Source organism: Cheilinus undulatus, linkage group 9 (assembly GCF_018320785.1).
Source record: "Cheilinus undulatus linkage group 9, ASM1832078v1, whole genome shotgun sequence".
Classification (NCBI taxonomy): Eukaryota; Metazoa; Chordata; class Actinopteri; order Labriformes; family Labridae; genus Cheilinus; species Cheilinus undulatus.
This window is the reverse complement of record NC_054873.1, coordinates 10,917,171-10,937,432: the sequence shown is the minus strand read 5'-3', so window position 1 is coordinate 10,937,432 and position 20,262 is coordinate 10,917,171. Positions and strand designations below refer to the sequence as shown.

The following is a 20,262-nucleotide window of genomic DNA, read 5'->3' as shown; positions in this document are numbered from 1 at the left end:
TTGTCACTATCTCCGCCGCTGAATGTGTCTCATGACTCCCAATCCTTAGGGTTAGCTAACTAACGGCTGAAGCTAACCTGAAAAGAAGGAGGACCAGGAAGTAAAGAGGCAGCGCGCGGCGGTTGGTTTACACGTCTCGAGCGTCTCCTCCGGTCGGCCAGTCGGTCTGTTTGTAGTCAATCCTGAACCCAACTACCAACACTGTGAGCTGCACTGCTTTGCCCGGAGTTAGCAGCTAGCAGGCTAAGTGGACTGAGTACGTTTGGGTGTGAGCAAAAGGGGAGCCGTTGACGTTGCCTCCCCTTGTGTTAAAAAAAAAGAGATTGAAGATGGCGACCAGCTCGGAGCGCAGTCCTCCTCCGTTCCCCGACTCCGAGGACCAAGATGTGCTGGACTCTGAAGAAGTCGGAGGCCGAGACAGTGATGAGGACGACGGAGAAGACCTCTTTATGAGCTCGGTATGTGACTGGAGGAGGTTTAATTCCAGCTAGCGTAAGCCGCCTGTGATTTGGCTAACTGACATTAACTGTCAGTGAAGGTAGGAAGCTTAGCTAGCGCCAGCGAAGAAAGCTAATGGGGCGCTTTTAGCAAAAGTTTGACAAGGTAACATAAAGCGATTATTAGCCATGAAGTAAAAGTCAGAAAACAATGTTTACAAACGGTACAAGAACGCCAGATAGCGTTATTATACTGAAGTTACTCACAGCATGTTAGTTAACTTAAATTACAAAAAGAGCAATGAAGTTTAAACGTAGCGAACCTGTGCTATCTTCCGACAGTTTTGGGCTTTTTAAAGGCTTGCTGTGATCCTTGACACCATTGCAAACGCCCATGGATGTATCGATTTCTTCCTGAAAAAGTTGCAAATGGAGAACTGTGTCGCTCTGACTTAACAGGTCGATTTGGAAACCGGATGACACAAAATGCATCCATTATAGTTCCTATTTGACCACTGAATATCTGTGCCATCTGTCTCCCAGGTTTACTTGCACTAAAACGTGAAATATCCTCTCTATAGACTTTTTCCATCTGTGTTCATGGTTAAAAACGGAACAAACGAAGCAAGAACACCAGAGCAAGATTAGCAAACAGCCGTGTATTGTTTTTGGTTTTATTGAAACAGATGACATTATCTAACCCTTTATGGAGTGGTGGTGTAAACTTCACAGTCTCATATTTGAATGGGTAGTAAAAAGCTGGCTCAAGCAGCCTCCTGTCATGTGAGTGAGCAGTGTTCACATGGTCAGAACCCGGATGTTTTCTTACAGTCAAAGTTCAGAGGACAGATTGGAAAGTTGCTGTCTTTTGATTTTTTTTCCCCCCTTGCGCTGGACTGAACTGCTGCACAAAAATCCTTATTCAGCAGTTTATAGATGTTACGAAGAACAGAGCCTTAAGCTGAAGTCATATTTGGGGACTGACTAGGCGGTGGTCATTTGAAGATTTAGAGTAGCCTTATGCAATAAAAAGTGCTTTAGTATGGACTTTAGTTGCACAGTAGTTTTTACAATATAACTTACTTTAACTGACTCTCAGTGATTCCTTACCTGTTTTGCCTTAGGTGCAGCCACAGCCCTGTTTGATGACTTTACATATTTGCTCAACCTTTAAGAAAAGGCTACTGATTTAGAAGATTCTTTTGCAATATTTTTTACTTGTTTTTTATTTACATAACAAATACAACATAAATATGACATGCCATCCTTTTGACACGTTCCTTTTTGAACCACCCAGCTGCAACAATTTCCAATCAATTATAAGGGTGTAAGTTGCCTTGTTTATATTACATAAGGTAAATTCTTTGCCATATATTTGCAGTAGCAAAGGTGTTACAGGTGCTGATCTCTTTAAACATTTTGACCTATGAAGCCGTAAGGGATATCTGATTTTTTTGGTCCCTTTTAATATGACTCCAGTACCTTCTGGATCCAGCCATTATATGATGGGGTTTCCAGGTTTAACCACCTAGTTGTGATAGCTTTTGGCTGCTAATAATGTGATTTCAGTTAATATGCTTTATTTCTGTTAACTGTTTTTTGAGGGTATCTCGTGGTGAAAACAAACATCTTTGCGAGCATCAAATATGTCCTTCCAGTATCCACTTAGTGTTGGATATGACCACAGAATATGAGTATGATTGCCTAAGTGCTGTCCACATTTTCTCTGGCACTTAAATGGAACCAAAAAGGGTCAGATAACTGTGACTTGTGGTGTTTTAAACTATCTAGTTAGAATTTTCTACCTAAACTCCCTCAAAATATTGAAGCCGGCCTCAAATGTGCTTCATCCCATGCCTGTTCCCAGGTTTCAAGCGTAATGCTTGTGCCAATTTCAGTCTTCCAGTTATTCTTTATATATTGTTATTTGAATCCAAATAGAATGTAATATACACTTTGAGATCACTATCTTAATATTATGGCTGGATTGTACCTCTTGAAAAAAGAGGTTCATTTGAGAAGGAGTTTTACTTTTTAAAAAATATTGATGTAGCACCAGAAAGTGGCTCAATTGCAAACATTAAAACAAATCAGTTTGCAGGAGTTTGAATCATGTCTCATTTGTTCGAAGGATTGAAGTTCACCAATGTGAAGCTACTGATGCAAATGTCTTAGTCCATATTGAGACCACCTTTTGAACATTATATAACTTTGTGAAGTGGTGCAAAACCTCCAAGACAACCAATATCATAGTTCATAGCTTATGTTTTTTTCCTGTAGATTAAAAAATGACTGTATAGTTCTCAAGGCTTTTAAAGTTGTTTTTATACTTTCACCCACTTGGGTCTTCTTTAAAGACGGATCTGAAGTTATTATTAGTATAGTATTAGTTCACTAGCAGAAGCTTATTTTCAATATTGATCCATCGAGTATATGCCTAATCCTTTATCAATGAAATCAGAGGTCTCAATTGTGCAGCCTGGAAGCAATACCTTAAATTTGGGAGCCCCAATCCTCCTGACAGTTTGTTAATTTCAGGAGCACTGCCTTTTTTAATGTAAAGTGTCATTTGTTCTACAATACTACAACAATCACATGGAGTGAAGCTGAATTTTTCATCATTTATCATTACAGTTAAAGATCCTGTCACAAGTTTATGTCTGCCTATAAAACACACTGAAATTGCTAATAATACCAAGGGCGGGGCAATATGGGAAGCAATTCATAGCTCTTGTTTTGTGTGTGTGTGTTTTTTTTTAGCTGAATGGTGATAGACAGTGCATTTTCTTTTTTTCTATAAAGAGAACTAAAACAAGGTTAGTTCTAGGTCACATTCACATGGATGAATACGAAATGTCACTCAGGCACATTTATTAACACTTATTTGCTTAACATTGATATGTACATTAAAATGTCATAAAAAAAATGAAACCTTCCCTTTATGAAAAAATGTATTCCTTAAATAAAGTAAAATGAAAATTGTCCATGTATATTTTAAATAGATTGTCTTGCCTAAAAGTGTATTACTGTTAGTGGTTCTACCATTAACTTTCTTTTTATCAGGCTAAAAACCTGACAGCTTTTCTCAATCAACAGCAATAAAAACTTGATCCACACAAAGGATAAACAATAGCAAAGACACACTTTTTGTCTACAGGGGTGCCAGAATCAGTTCAAACTAAAAGTTGGAGCTTTGATCATGTCAAAACCTAATTCCATTACTTGTAGCTTTCAAAAATGCATCGATATGTTTAAGATTTAAACATTTCAATTGTTTCTAACCGTAAACAGAGATCCCCGTGCACAGCCCAGGTTGTCAGGTGCCGGTCGGTTTTTTAATCATAGGGTTTAGTAGACGAACGATCAAAACAGCCAACAGACCTGCTCTCCCATTCTACAAGAGACTCAACACCACAATATACACAACTCTGCCCCCAGTTAATTTAGAGATAGCACAGAGTTACTGTTTTTAATGACCAGTCTGTTGCTTGGGAATTGTGGTATTATGAATATGTTATTTTTCATTTGTTGTTGAGATTTTAATTGGAGTTTTGATAAACCAGAATTTCAATTGGGTCTTTTGTTTCTTTATTCTGGTATCCTTAAGTTTAGAAAAAAAAAACTGAATAGCTTAGATTAAACACTTTTAATCTGACGAGTTAGCAATCTGGTGGAGCATAGATTAAAATCGGTGGAGGTCTGGGTGAGAGGATCACATAATTATTATTGCAAGTTACACAATTCTTTACAAAACACAAAACTTAACAACCTTCATCAAAGCAAGGACTAATTGAGGAATATTTAGAGAGCTTAAGGTTTATTTGGGTGTACGTAATAAACTGTAATCATTGTTTTCTTTTTGAGCTTTAGTCTGATGAATGATTCAGCATGACATTGCTTTTCTGTCATTAAAAGGAATTGAACTTTCAAAGGGACCTCTGGCTTTGTGTTGCATACTTTTTAGCCTTTAGGGACATAAATTGTTTGATATTGAAAGAATGTACAAAATATGCCTCTTTTTTATTTGATCTTATCATCTTTAAATTAATACAAAAAGTAACAGCCATGTGAATTTAAATGACAGCCTTTTTCAAATGAATTATTTTTCCCCTTTTGCTCTCCTCTCCAGAGTGACCCTCCTTTGGTCGAAATGGACCCCACACTGCTACCCACCAGTCAGTCCATTGATGCATTAATGGACTCTCCCACTGACATCATGGATGACCCTATAATTGAGCCCATCAGCAGCCCAACGGAAGAGAAAAAAAGCGAAGTTGTTAGCGAACCCTCTGATGATTTTGTCGACCTTACGAACAACATAACCGACTCGCCTGATGACTCAGTCGCTGCTGAGAGTGTCGTTGCAGACGCAGCAAAAGACTCAACTGAAATCCCTTTGGATGAACCCTCAGAAGAATTTGTCGACATATTTGGAAGTGAAACTGAAGCCCTGCAAGAGGAAGCTGTGGCAGCAGATATGGAAGCAGTAGAAACAGCAATGGGAAAAAGTGACCTGACCAGCGGTGTTACAGAACCACCTGAAGAGGAAGACATAGAGAGTGATGCAGAGAAGGAAGCAGAAGAAACTCCCGCTGCCCCAGTTATTGACCTCAGTGCAGATTTGTTGGCCACTGACACACAACAGGAAACTGTCCCAGAGCAGGCACCAAGCAGCAACACATTTGTTGATCCTTTGGTTGACCTGCTTAGTGATGCTCCACCTGCTGCTGAAGTTAAAAAACCCGCCCCAGCAACTATTGATCTGTTTGAAGATGAGGGAAGCGACTTATTCTCAGACCCACGACAGACTAAAGCTGCCAAACAGCCACAGAAAAGCCTCTTTGGTGAAACTGATGACGATCTGTTCAGTGAACCACTGGGTGCCACCTCAAAGAAAACTGTCATCAAAGAGCAGAAGGAGGAATCTGTCACAACCAAAGCTGCTGGAGATAGCAGCAACATAGGTGTACCCCTGCTGGACAGCAGTCCTCCAGAACCTGCTGATATTTTCATTGAGGAAGCCGTCACCACTGTGCCCAGCATCACAGCCACCAGCGCTGCCAACTCCAAGACGAATGGAGTCCACTCTGAGGAGGAGCCGGATATTTTTGCAGGTGGGACTAACTTTTACTTCCTTATGTTAAATTTGGGGATGTTCCTGGGTGGCTCATGTCAGATCTTACTGAACAAAAAATTGAAATGTAGAGTTAAGAAAACATCTTGAAAACAGTTTAAATAGAAAACCTGCGTCCACAGCTGGCACTTTTCACACTGGCAGAGCTTATTTTCGGTACAAAGCCAGTGCAGTCTAGTGTTCTCAGTGTTCACACACTGTAAAAAACCTATACCAATATCATGCTGATAACATCATGCATCCTTAGTAAACGTGGCATTGTTTGCCAAGTGTGGCTAACTTTTCCGTTTTTTATTTATTTATTACTTTTTTCAGAACTCAAAGTGTTTTAATGCGTGTGCTGCAGATATAAACTCGAGGATTAATCATTTTTAATAATCATGATCTCAATATAAATCAAAATAAATGTTACCATAACTGATGCTTCAGCATGAGGGTTGCCATTAACCAAAACCACTATTGACAGGCCACTCCATTTAAGTTTAAGCAGAGCATTTGCATGGGCTTGTGGGCCTAAATTAACTAATTATTAGTTTATCTGACCAGTAATTCTGGTGCCATTCACAAAGGGATCTGAATCTAATCATTTGGCTGAGTGATTTTGCATATCCCTAAAGAAATCATCAGGATTTTTTGGGATTTTGTGTTCTAAGACCAGTGGAAACAAAGGGCACGTTCAGTTAAAGCACATGTAGATACGTCTATTCAGACCTTGAGGTGTTTATCCTCTTATTTTAGTTATTTTCAGTGTGTGAGAATCTTTTCATTCAAATAACTGAACTTCCAGATGAAAGTGTGGCTAGTGTTTAGTCAGCAAGAAAGCAAACGCATAACTAGGAGCAACTACATTTTCAAAAACCACATGGTTATATCAGGGCATATCTGTTCTCTTCTTCTGTGTTTATTTTTTTGTACGAACATTTGCCTTTTGTAAGAGGCTGGATGGTTTGAAGGGAACAGGAAATGAAGAGAGTTATACCAAGGATGATGGGAAACAAATGTTTACTGACAGGCTCGAACAGGGAGTCGTTTTATTGTCAATATCTTAAACCCACATGGCTCTATTTGATCTTCTTTGTAGCAGAATCCCCTTATGAACTACAGCTTTGTAATCTGATATCTGTGTCCCCTTCAAGATTGGTTGTTGAGGTAGAGGCAGAGAGGTTTTTATGTTACACTTTTATTCGTCAAATTAATGCAGTACAGTAGCCAAAATGTTGCTGTATCGCTAGCAGTGCTGTTAGATATATGGAAGGGCTAGTCTACTATCGTGGTGGATTATAGTAAGGTTTCAGTTCCCCAGTTTTTATTTACATTTTTAGTTTGTACATAAACAAACCTAACAATTCGATGAAAAAAGCTCAAAATATGGCAAAATAAAACATTTTTACACTTTCTTGGAAAAGTTAGTGTATCAGTAAAAGGAAAATGCAACATTTTGAAGTGGGAACACATTTAGTAAATGGATGATAACGTCTGTAAAATGCTGTAATAAGACAACTCTTTCAAGTGAACGTAGGTTTAGAAAAAGTTTTTCAAACCTCTCCATTTCAGCAGTGATAATCCTCCTCTTCCAGGTGAAGGCAGCTGTCATCCCTAATACAGTGCTGCTCTGAACCTGCTCCTTCTGAAGGGATTTTCTTTTCCAGCTACTGCTCAATATGTTGACTCCTTCTACTTGCATAACAGTAATGGATGGAAACATGTATAAATGAACATTTTCTTGCACCAGGTTTCTCAAAATATGTTTGAATTTTGCAGTACATTTGGATGTAAACCCTAGTACTCTGTAGCCTTGGGCTGCTAATTCTGAGGAGGAGAGGGGACATAATTTTTAAACCTGCCTACTTTACCAACTTTGACACATGTGATATTACTTAAGGCATTTATCTCTTTTGATGCTGCTCATTCTGCAGCTACAAAAGGCTTTATGCAATTTTTATTTATTTTTTAAACAGCATTTGATGTTTAAAAATGTGGTTGTTCCCATTTTATTTACTGTAAATAACAGACGGGCTGGGCCCAATTAAAGAAGGAGTGCTGACTTCAATTTGCAAGCACTGGCACTCATACAACTTAGTTCTATGTAGTTTTAGATGAGTAGGAAGCAGAAAAAAACAACAGATACGCAGAGTCTCTACATGCATGCACTTGTATATTAAGTGGAAGGTCAATGTCATGAGATTAATTGTCCCTTCCTGACAGAAACATTTTATCTTCTGTGCTGATTACCACACACAGAACTAAAAGACACATGGTTATATGTAATCTGATACACAATACTGTAAAACAAGTTAAATCCTAAATACACACATTCACTTCAACTTTTATTGATGGTACAAAACGGTTGTTGCAGTGTACAGGAGTCCAAAGCTAAAGCTCAGAGCACCTGAAGCTCAGAGGGTGCAGCATGGCAGCCTTTCATCAGGCTCATGTTGTTTGAGCTATGCCTCCTGCTGTACAAATAAAGATGTCACTAACTGAGACACTTAAGCTCAGAGTACTGCCTGTGAAAATGTGTATTTTAAAAACAACAAAGTTTGATATTTACCTTTAAAAAATAGAGGACAATTTGATTACAGTAAATAGAGAATCCATAATTGGTTTTGTCTGTATTTTGTTTCTTTGTCCACATCTGAACATTTTTTTGCATCAAGAACCTGATCATTTTCTGCCACATCAGTAAAATTAGTAAAAACAACTCCTGTGCTGCATAGTTTTTTGCTCGTTGTTTTTAGTGTTGATTTTAGTGTTGTGATATTGAGACCACAAGAGTACATCACCACTACCTCAAAAACAGTTATTTTTCAATATTCATCTATCAGGGCTTGGCAATTATTCGTAAATTAGATTAAATTGCGATATGGACTGCAACCATTTTCAAATCGCAGAGGGTGCAATATTTCTTTTACCTGCTATTGTGTCAAAATACCAGTTTAAAACTTTTTTCGCAGCAGGGACATTGTGCATTACATATCATGCAATTATTCTAGTGGCATATTTTTTAGAATAGTACACAAAAACATCCTATTTTCTTCATTTTTGTGTGTGTTTCTTGAGAAATATGAGAATTATATAGAATTATCATTCTCTTTAATACAACAGTTCATATTTAATTTGCCAAATGAGGCAAATCCATCACCATCAGATATTTTTTCAAAATTGTTTAGCCCTAGTTTAATCTATTATTCGTATTAAATCGCATTTGCAATATTGCGAAAAAAGATTGCAATTAGATTATTTTCCCAAATCGTTCAGCCCTATTATCTATTATCATTGTACATTATTTTTATTTTTGTTTATATTTTTTCCAATGCTTTCAAATAAGCATTAAAATATTTAAAGGCAAATAATCTCAGAATTCCTACAGTAAATTGTAATTATCTCCTTTTTTCTCCACTGTTTTGCTTTTAAAGCCAGTTTTGTTTTCTTTGGACTTTTGAACTGTCTTAATCTAAGGGTAATTGACTTCCTGAATGGTTGTAGTCCTGCTTTTATTTTGAAAGAAAATAAGGTACTTAAGTTCGAGGATTATGACATAACCATGGAAAAAGGAATTTCTTGTATGTTAAATAGGAAATAAGGGAACAGTAAAAAGTGAAATGTTAGATACCAAGACGTGTCAACGAATTTTGACTTGAGCTGTCATTGAATTTTTAAGTGAATTCGGATGTTAAGCTGCAGTGGGGTCATCATTATGCATCACTCTGGCTGCATGGAGACATTGTAGAGGCTTAGCCTAAGTGGGACAATACAACATACAATTAGGGAAACAAATGCACTATTTATGGACTTTAATCCCATCTCGATTAATGCATTAATGCCCTTATATTTCCAGTCATTTACATTGATTTTTTTTCTTGCTCTTTCATGTTCAGGCTGTTAAAGTTTGACATGTGTTTAAGTTGAATAAAAGCATCTGATGCAGTTGTAAAATCAATGTTTAACCAGTGTTCATAAATTGTGATTATATCATCAAATAAGAATAAGATACTTGTGTAAGATTGTATAAGATTTTTGCCATAATTGAGCAGCCCCAAGACAAGGATTTCACTCTCTGTTTGTTTGTATCCAGTGTATTATGACCTCAGTCTGTTTTTTTGTTTGTTTGTTTGTATCTTCTCTTAAACAGAAGCCACAGTTGAGCTTTCCCTTGACAGTCCTCAAGACGAGAGAAAGAAGGATGTGACAGCCAAACCGTCTGTGTCCGCCCCCTCACTGTCAGCAGCTGCTGCCAGCATGGCCAAGCCACAGTCTGCTTCCCTGGAGGAGGTATGCACATATTCCACGCCAGAATTAAATTCCCAATGTAACTGCAACAGAGTAATGTTAGAAATGTTCAAATTCAAGGATTTGCAGCAGTGTGTATTTTTCTTCTGTCCCCGTTTTGGAATAAGTTTATTTTTCAGAAGTGTGCGGTTATAACAGAGCATTGTCGCTACTAATGTTTGGTTTTCTTTTTAATGTTTTTTTCAGTTGGAAGAAATGGAAGAGGAAGAACAGGAGGATAAATTTGAAATCTTTGTCTCTGTGAAAGACCCTGAGAAAATAGGTGAGGTTTATATTTTTTATGCTGTAAATGAAAAATTAATGAGGATTTTTCCAGTGTATTACTAAATATATTCATGCACTGTATATCCAAAGCCTCCCAACGTTCCTCCAAGGTGCTTGAGCCATTGATTTAACCATTAGAAACATGCATAAAACAGAGGACCAAGAAGGAAATAATAAAGAGAGACAATGTTTTGGAGGTTTATTGTCTCATTTTTAATTGCTTCATCTCACTCAATAATACCTTTCTCTGCAGGGGATGGGATGAATGCTTATATGGCCTACAAAGTAACCACACAGGTAGAATCTTCATTTTCCTAACTTTAACAAACCCCATGTCATTCAGCTTTGGTTTAAATAAATTAAGTTATTCAGTAGATATAATATAACAGTGGACTGAAAAGGAAAGCATGATGGTGCATTAAAGAAGAAATACTCAGAAACTGTCCAGGAAAACAAAGATTAGAGTAAATTTTAGTGATATATTAGATTTTTATTTATTTGATTGTTTGTTTTTGTCCAACCAAAGTTCACATGCATGAAATCCAATACTCAAAATCAATTAAATTATGTGTTCTGTTTCAGACCACACTGCCAATGTTCCGCAATAAGACATTCACAGTTCGGCGGCGTTTCAGCGACTTCCTCGGCCTCTATGAGAAACTTTCTGAGAAACATGGACCGAATGGCTTCATCGTGCCTCCTCCGCCAGAGAAAAGCATTCTGGGTAGGCTTTTGAGTTTCATCCTTTTTCTCTGAATCTGTAAGTTTCTCCAGCAGTTACAAGAAGGCATGTTTTCTTGTGCAGGTATGACAAAGGTGAAGGTGGGAAAAGAAGATTCCTCATCAGCAGACTTTGTTGAGAGAAGAAGAGGAGCATTGGAGAGGTAAGAGAGGGGAAGAGAGCAAAGATTTATCATGACGTTTCAGTTGCATCAAGTTTTTATTGTCGAGGGAAACTAATCATTACACACTGTCATTTACTTTGCTCTCATTGAACAGGTATCTCCAGAGAGTAGTTAATCACCCTTCTCTTCTCCAAGATCCTGATGTCAGAGAGTTCCTGGAAAGAGAAGAGGTAAGCTGAAATTGAGCTGGAAGCACCTGAGACTTTTGGCACTGCTTAAAACAGCCTGGCACACACACTCACACATAATTTATGCTGATTAAACGATAATTCATCTATACATTTTATGGTAAAATTGAGGAAATGCTGTCCAAGGCATGCAGAAGTCCTCCGTCGTTAACTTTGTCCATCTTGATTTTCTAGCGTTTATTCCGCTGCATTGTTTTTATTCAGCTGCATTGTTTGTCTTCAGTTGCCGAGAGCGGTGAGCACCCAGGCCCTGAGCGGTGCAGGCTTCCTGAAGATGATCAACAAAGCAACAGATGCTGTCAGTAAAATGACCATCAAGATGAACGAGTCAGACGTGGTGAGTTCACTTCCACTGATTACAGTTTTCTCAGTTCCAATAAATAGGGATGTATGTGGGCGGTCCGAGTTCAAGTCTTGCCTGTGGCTCCTTTACTGCACATCTCTTCCCCACTCTCTCATCCCCATTTCTGATTCTATTCACCGTCCTCCTCTCTGAATAAAGGCATAAAAAGCCCCAAAATATTCATCTAAAAATTCTTAATCCGCAGTCAGTTGACTAGTCGACCATCTTTCCATCTGCCCTCACACTCTTCCTGACATACTTTGAGATGGAAAGACACTAAATGTATTGATTAAATGCTGCTCATGTTTGTTGAGCTTTCACATCACTATTTAAAAAGATTTTAAGTTTATCTGGTTGGTGATGATTTTACTCAATACCATGTTGGTTTTGGATGGTTTTGAAACACCTAAGTATTAACAACAAGCTCCATACACCTGCTGTTGTGAAACCAGAACCCCAGGTGAAAATTTGGTAGGAAAGTACTGGGCAAAGTATTTGGGCAACTCTCCTCCAGAGAGAGGAGGAAACAGAAAGATAGAGGTCCAAGTGCTCTATGTTATGAGAGGAGAAATGGAGATTATTGTGTTTGAGAGTGGTAACTTTACAGGAGCAGCATGAACGCGATAAAGTCATTTGTGAATGTGGAAATCGAAAAGAGTGGAGAATACAGCATAACTAAATGGTAAAGGAATACATAAACTGCTTTATACAGGCTGATTTTATTTCAAACAGTTGCTATGTTTTGTAATGCAATGTTAGGTTAACAAGACTCAGCTTTTGGTTTAAAAAACGTAATTTGCATCCCTATTTGGTATCATAAAAAGTGAACTTTGATACTAAATGCCTCTTCACTTAGCTCCAAGGGCCAATAACATGCAAATAGTGAGCTTATTTAAATAATCAAACAAGTGTCTATTTCAGGTGATGGAATGCAAAAGATCTTTAGACTGTTTCTGGTGAACTAATAGAGCTGAAAATCTTGTTTACTCTTGGCATTACCATGAGTTCAATGATAAGGTCACAAGAGGACAGCCACACAGCACGTGTAAACACCCCAGATGCTTTGATGGCGTATTTAAATCTGCTAACTCAGACCATATTTAGAGGTGGCCTGGGATGCCCTTTCCCACATTCATTTGGCATTGTGTTAGCATTTGGCCCACATTGAAGGACGGCACAGTAACAAGGGCAACACTCACATTGGCTATTTTTATACTGAGATTCTGCTGCTTTCTCATTCTTACGTTTGTTATCCATTTCACTTTAACAATAAATCCTATAACTGCATAATAGTGGCATCTCAGGGTGTGTTTTGAAGTGGATTGTTTAACTAGCAGAGATGCAAACAGATGGCACGAGATTCACAAGCACTCATGCTTAGTTGCTGACACACCCACACTCACTAAAACCTGATACAACTACTACTAAATGCAGGCTCTGGGTTGTTGTTTAAGTTTAGGAAGTTTAAAAAAGTTTTTAAAGTTAAATAAAAAGTATGATTGTATGACTTGGCATGCTTTTGAACATTATGTAGTTGTGTGATTTCTCCTAAAAGCCACAGATGAATATCATAATCATTGAAAAATTACTTTAATCAAGTCAAAGAAACATGCAGAGTTGAAACCCAAAGAGCACTAAGAAGACTTGAGGTTGGAGTTTCACTCATTATGTTTTTTTTTTTCAATTCCAGTGGTTTGAGGAGAAACTACAGGAAGTGGAGTCTGCAGACCAACAGTTCAGGAAGCTGCATGCACTAGTTGAATCTCTGGTTGTCCACAGAAAAGGTTAGTTGTCTCAGTCAAACAAATGCTTTCTGTTATGGGCTTGTACTGGGTAGCTGCAAGAGAAATGTTTTGAGGGTAGGACTGCATGGTATTGGATTTTTCCCTAATATGCCCATATTTACAAATTGATTTTACTCAAGACAGATATTTAAATGTAGTTCAGGCCTAAAACCTGAGTCCTTATAACACACAGTTTAAAGTTTTGTGGATGAACTAATTAAAAAACTAGTTCATTCTAAAGAAAAAGCTTTCAGCTGATGTAGGTCTTTTTTTCCAGCCTAAAACTTCACTAACTTATTTGTTCATACGGCCAATATTTACAGCTGATATAGGCAGATTTCAGCCAAAATATGGTTCATAAATATCTGCCAAAATTTTCATATCTGCCGATACAAATATTTAACTTCTTAAGCTAATATCTACCAATATCCTGTGATGATATCATACATACTTCATTGAGGGAGTTAAGGGTGATTTCAGACAAATTGCAAATTTTTACAGATATGAGATCAGCATTAGCTGGTTGCAGAAACTACACCAGTATGGGAACATTTTTATATTCCTTATGATAGGAGATTTTCCATCTCTTTCTCCATCAGAAGCCTTGGATGTAACTCTCTTACTTTGTGTGCGTGAAAAAATGAAACCAACTTTCTCTTAAGCTTCATCGATGAAAAATTTAAACCGATGTTTGTCCTCCAGAGCTGTCGTTAAATACTGCCAGCTTCGCCAAAAGTGTGGCCATGCTGGGCAGCGCAGAGGACAACACGGCTCTGTCCCGAGCTCTCTCTCAGCTGGCTGAGGTGGAGGACAAGATGGAGCAGCTGCACCAGGACCAGGCCGCAAACGACACCTTTAACTTCGCTGAAGTTATTGCGGATTACATCCGCCTGCTCGGAGCCGTTAGGGTACTGATGAAACCTGTTTGATTAACTTTTAAAGTTAAGCCATTAGTGACAGTAGCCCTGGCTAGCTGTTCAAATTTGAGACTCCCAGATGTAAACATAATGCTGTCCTGTCCTGCAGGGGTCGTTTGATCACCGGATGAAGTCGTGGCAGCGCTGGCAGGATGCTCAGGCGGCACTGCAGAAGAAGAGGGAGACCGAGGCTAAACTGCTGTGGGCAAACAAACCAGACAAACTGCAGCTGGTTAAGGAGGAGATCGCTGAGGTACGACACAAACAACAGTGAAAATTACTCAATACAAGGCTGGGAAACCTGGGGGATGTACAATGCTATGAGGTTATAGGGTAAGCCTGATATGTTTAGCCTTAAGTCAGATAGATTACATCACAAAGCTGGCTCTCTTTTTAATCTGGCTACATCGTCATGGTAACTGACTTTAAACTTGGAGCCTTGCTCCTTAAATTACTACTTAAAATTTGCTGTAAACTGTCCTGTTATGAATTATTACTTGGGAATTTTATCTACTTGCATACTTGTACTTCAGCTTAAGGCAGCCTTTCCTAAATTAGTATCTTGAAATTGAAACCTGAAAATCTTATGTGACCCACCAAAACCCTCATACAACCATAAAACAAGACTCTGTTTATGAACTCATCAATGAGCAATCAAAACTTAGAGTAGTTTTAAGAGACATTATATAGAAAGCATTTGTGGAGTCACAAACAAAAGCCACTGCTGCTGATTTTGTTTTCATCAGGCATATCTGCAAAGTCACCCATATTTTCTTTTTTCTAATATTAATCTCTTTAAATTGTGTGACTCCACAAACTCTTTGCTAGTAATGTTAATTCCCCTGAAGGCACTGACAAATTATTATTTGAAAGTGAGTAGCGCAGTAGAATTATTTACAGTGACAATGGTTCTGAAGATCAGGCAAAAGAAATGTTAAAAAGGTTAAAACTTTTGTCTGTGTTTTATTAGTAGCAGGACTGCTGCATGCCTTCCAGCTCCCCTCATTTAAAATTAGATTCGAGAAATTACAAACTATTGTGTGCTTATGTCTGGGTTTGGTCCTATTTTCCTGAAAAGTACTTTTAACACAACTGGTTGTAATAAAAATGTAATACATTTTCTGTAAATACGTCATCAGGAAATTGAGTTGATAACATGTATTATCACATATGATATCAATTCAAAGTAATTTGACTCTGGTTTGATAATATACTTAAAGTCCCACGTTTAGTGATAAAAAAAAAAAAATCTGTATTTTAGTTTCATTGTATGACAGGACACTGTGTCATGAACATCCAGGGCAAATTTAAAAAAAATGTTAAGTCTAGCCCTATAATGACCTTAAAGTTAGGGATGTACTGTGTGAGTGAATTGGTAACTTCTGAAAGTAAATTTTGTCAATCAAAAAGTCCAAATTTTGAGCTAGATTTTTAAAATCCAACCAGATTTATGTTTCACATTACAATAAAAGGTATTCAGACGTTTTAACTATTTAAGGCTGAATGTAATTCAGTTATTTTAACTGAGAAGCTCACATGAATGTTTTCAGTCATGGCATAATCGGGCTCCTTTTCTGCAGGACATAAACTTTATTTGTAACAGTCTAATATCTTCTTGGTTGAAGTCAATCGTTTTGTGTGGTGTGGCAATGTTACTGGTTTGTTACCTGTTACAGTGGATGCATGAATGTTTTGTACTTTGAATTTAAAGCAACATTTAAACTTGCTGTATACATGTATAAATACTGACACTAATTGCTTTCTGTTTTACATTTGGTTTTATGAACAGTGGGAGGCCAAAGTGACACAGTACGAGAGAGACTTTGAGAGAGTTTCTGCTACAGTGCGCAAAGAAGTCGGCCGCTTTGAGGTACTCATGTTTATCCTAAATGCATGAAAATACTGGGCAACTTTGATTTCGATCGTTTTATTATATAAGAGTTAATTTTGATTTAATCATTACAGAAAGAAAAAGCCAAGAATTTCAAAAGACAGATAATTAAATACATGGAGTGTCTGCTTCAGTCTCAGCAACAGGTGAGTGTCTCTCTATAGTCGAACGTGAAAGTTTCATATCTACACCATCAAAGAGTCCTGTCAAACCAGTTGGTGTTGACAATTAGGTCACTGAGAAGCCTTGTGCATTATGGCTTTCTGACTATCTCACATTACATAGTAGTTCTTATTTCTAAAGAAATGTTATAAATCCTTTCCTTTGCAGCTTTTCTTATTCAGTTTTATAAGTTTTGACTTCAAGTCATTTGGCTGAATGTGTTATCAGGATTTCTTTTTAATCTGTAAAATTATTCAGGACTAACACCCAGTTCAGATTAAGGATTTGCAAAAAGATGAGTTGAAATTTACAACTTATTTTGAAGAGCTTAGTCCAGAATGCTTTCCAAACTGTTGTGCACTTGGAAGCTGCAACTTATTTGAAATTTAAAGTGTATCACCAGACTAGTCAAGATAACATTTCACTTGTTCTCTTGTAGGGACAATTTAAGAAAAGTCATAAATTTCAAAATAAGTAAAGATCATTTTGGTGGATTTTACTGTTGTTAATCATCCTTACAGGACACCTTTTAACCCTTAAGACAGCACAAGCTTTTGGAAGCTTATCTGGGATGTCCTGGTCTTGTTTTGTTGGATTCTTGTAGTTTTTTTGGGCATATGAATCAAATAAATCAAATCAAGGGTTTAAGTTACCACATTCTGAGATCTAGTTGTGCTTACATGACTTATTGTAGAAGCAGCTGCTGGTGACTCAACAGCACAGGCAACACTACCTGATTCAAGCTGCAACAGCTCAGCTCACACAGCTGTTTTTTAAAATCTATTTTTGTTGAGCATCTTTGGTCTGAAGAAAAATTGCCCTTACATTCATTGTAGATCCTCGCTGCTTCCTGTCTGTCTTTTATAAATGTTCCTCACGTTGTTTTCTCTTTTTTCTTCCAGCTGATAAAATACTGGGAGGCTTTCTTACCAGAAGCAAAAGCAATCGCTTAATCATCAAGCACCAGCCTTCTGGACGCTGAACAGGCTGCCTTTTTTCTTATACACTTTACCTCTTGCCTTTAAACCAAGGATAATGCATTGTAAAGGGAGATACAATCAGCCAGTTTTTAATCACCTTTAACATATAGCTCTGTATTCTATTGTATTAATAATTGTATATTTTCATTTAACCTTTCACAACTATTTTCTTATTAGATAAAAAGAGTTTGCATATACAAAGATATGGACACGCTGAAAAAGAGAAAAGCTTAGAGACGAATTATTCCGTAAATTTCCACCAGAGAAGGGAAATAAACCGAGTCGGTTCTCAGGATTTTCTCCCTCGAGTGATCAGGATCTCCTTCACATCAGCAGTGGTTAATTGTTTACAGATCGGCTGCTCTCTCATCAAATCTTTCTGGGGACCCAGATGTAGAAGCAGCCTAAAGTCTCATTTTGTTTATTTTTTTTAAATGAGTCAAAGGGATAAGACTAACCATATAATGAATTAGAATGAGCACTTCCACCTGGTTGATCGAGCTCGTAATTACCAGCCTTTTTTTTTCTTTGAGATTTAAATCATGTCGATGCTGAAGGGGAGGGGGTGCAGGGCAATGAGAGGCATTAGATTAGCAGGGTCTACAGCTGTGGTCAAGGGTTGCATTGTAGGTCAAGCTTATGAGTTCAATGTTTTAGGTTATGATTTCAATTATTGTGCAAACTTTACTCTTATAACTTCACATGTCTGTGCCTTTTCAGTCAGAATGATGTTTTTGGTATAATCCAGATTGGGAGAAAGTGGTGGGCAGTGCAGCAGCCATTATGATAAAATGATTGTCAAAGCTGAAACTGTAGAAAAACACTGGTGTTTACATGTTGCAGCCCATTTACTACAAATAAAGCACTTATTTTCCCTCTTTCTTCATACTTCTCCCCCCAGAAAGGCAGTCCTTAAAAATAAACATTTCTGAATCGAACCTTCTGAAAATTGCATCTTCGTTTTTCGGTAAAACATTACAGTAGAGCATCAACTGAGGCTTTCTTCTGCATTACCAAGCAACAATGACACATTTTGAGTGAGATACAGGAAATGCTGACACATGCAATGTTTGAATCAGCTTTGTCATGTAATTTTCAAGTCTCCACTTGTAGATTTCATTGCTAACTGTGGAGTCGTAGCGAAATGTTGCAAAACCAGAAGCTGCCTGGATGGTGGGATTCTGCATCCTGCTTTGAGATTTATCTGCAATTAATAAACTGTAAGTTTTAAAGGTACCACATAGTTATTCTGGTCTGTGATGTAAAGTTTTGACCCACATTTTTCAGTTTCTCCAAGGCTGATGCTCTTAATATATCGCTTGCAGCTGATTGCAATCGCATGCCTTTTAGTGCAGATAATTGTCAATAAAGAAAAAAATTGCTGTTGGAAAAACAGGGATTAAACTGTAGATTATGAATTCCTGAACCCCAAATGCCCCCTTGCAAATGTTTTATAGAAAAGGAGCCTGTTAAATACCAAATTAGGTCATTTTTTTAAGGGTGCTTTTATGCCTTCATTAGAGTCATTACAGCTGTAAACAAGGGAGAGAAAGTGGGGAATGACATGGGAAAGGAGCCACCAGGCCAACGCCCTTGAGCGAGGGGTGCACAAATACAAGGCCACCTTATAAAATGATGCATAACTGTGTTTATAACATTAGAAATCAACTGGTGGCTTCCGTTAACCATAAAGAAAAGAAGCAAATTTTCACACAGAAGAATGTCGAATCAGTGACTCAAAAGCACTTTTTGCATGAATCATTTACTCTTAAAGAAGATAATTGGTTATTACTAATGCTCTGATTTGCTATAAACTACACTGTAGTTTAGATTTGTAGTAAATGGGCGACAACATGCAAAAAAAGAAAAAAAAAAACACTAAAAAAAGTCCTTGAAATCAGTAGCAGGGCTGGGCTGTGGATGCCACTTTGCAAGCAGGAGATTCAAATAAAAACCTAGCAGTACTGATGTCATTACAAATCGTATTCTTCCATGACGCCTCAGTTTCAGTTTGATTTTTATCATCACAGTAAAAAAAAGAAAAAAAATTATCAGTTTATTTCTTTGAGACAGGGCTGCCATCTTCTGATTACAGCTTTAATTTCACATTTGCACACACGTAAATTGTAGAGAAGAGCTGCACCGTGTCATCTGTCGTCATTACAGAACGCTCAGTAATGTCTGCGCACCTTTTTTAATTTGTTTAATTTTTTTGATAAGATGCTTGCCTGTTCTCAGCTGTTGTCAAACACTCTTATGTGGTTGTTTGTGCGGCTCGTACTGTTTGTCATCATCTCTCGTCAACGTGCAGAGCAATGTCAGAAATGTGCACTGTGTCAGAAACTTCTTAAAAACAAATCAATAAAAGTTGCACTGTTTACACTTGGAAATTTCAGTAAGAATGTCAGACTTTGGTCTCTTATTTCTCCACTTTTGTTGATTTCTTTCACTCATATTTGGTTTTATTTACTATACAGTGCTGTAAAAAGTATTCATCCCCTTTTATGTTTTACACTTTCATTGATATTATAAATCAAAAATGGTCAAGATAATTTGGCCTCTTAAAGACCTCTTAAATATCAAAATGAAAACTGATTTCTACACAGTAATGTCAATTGAAACAATCTGTAATGTAAAATAAGTGACTGCATAAATATTCACCCTCTTTAAAGTGACTGACTTAATTCAGCAGTGGTCCAGCCAATGGTGCTAGTAGTCAATTAGTGAAAGGGGGATCACCTGAGTAGTGAATGTGTACAAAGACACCTGTGTCTGGACAGTTGAGTCACTGGTTATCAGTATTCCTGGCTACCATTACACAATGAAGACAAAAGAAAACTCCAAGCAACTCAGAGTCAGAGGATGGCACAAAAAAAAGAAAAGATCCAAGGCACTGAACATCCTCCAGAGTTCTGTTAAATCCATCATCAAAAAAATTAAAGGAATATTACACATTTTAATCTGCCT

The 20,262-nt window shown here is 37.5% G+C and overlaps 1 protein-coding gene across 1 annotated transcript; it reads left to right on the top strand.

Moving 5' to 3' along the window:
• The first annotated feature begins 325 nt into the window (after positions 1-325).
• Positions 326-19,685, top strand: snx1a (sorting nexin 1a). The gene is made up of 15 exons (XM_041794975.1): positions 326-458; positions 4,567-5,551; positions 9,704-9,843; positions 10,048-10,123; positions 10,379-10,422; positions 10,708-10,849; positions 10,931-11,009; positions 11,125-11,200; positions 11,442-11,555; positions 13,252-13,345; positions 14,048-14,253; positions 14,372-14,515; positions 16,052-16,132; positions 16,228-16,299; positions 17,218-19,685. Exons 1-15 carry the CDS (start codon positions 330-332, stop codon positions 17,266-17,268), a joined length of 2,433 nt encoding a protein of 810 aa, XP_041650909.1. The 5' UTR covers positions 326-329; the 3' UTR covers positions 17,269-19,685.
• The last annotated feature ends 577 nt before the right edge of the window (positions 19,686-20,262 follow it).

Excerpts from the sequence above, each read along its gene's own strand:
- snx1a (XM_041794975.1), top strand. The coding sequence starts at position 330 with ATGGCGACCAGCTCGGAGCGCAGTCCTCCTCCGTTCCCCGACTCCGAG. Across the intron at positions 10,850-10,930 it reads GCCAGAGAAAAGCATTCTGG|GTATGACAAAGGTGAAGGTG; the intron begins GTAGGCTTTTGA and ends TTTCTTGTGCAG. Across the intron at positions 11,556-13,251 it reads AGATGAACGAGTCAGACGTG|TGGTTTGAGGAGAAACTACA; the intron begins GTGAGTTCACTT and ends TTTCAATTCCAG.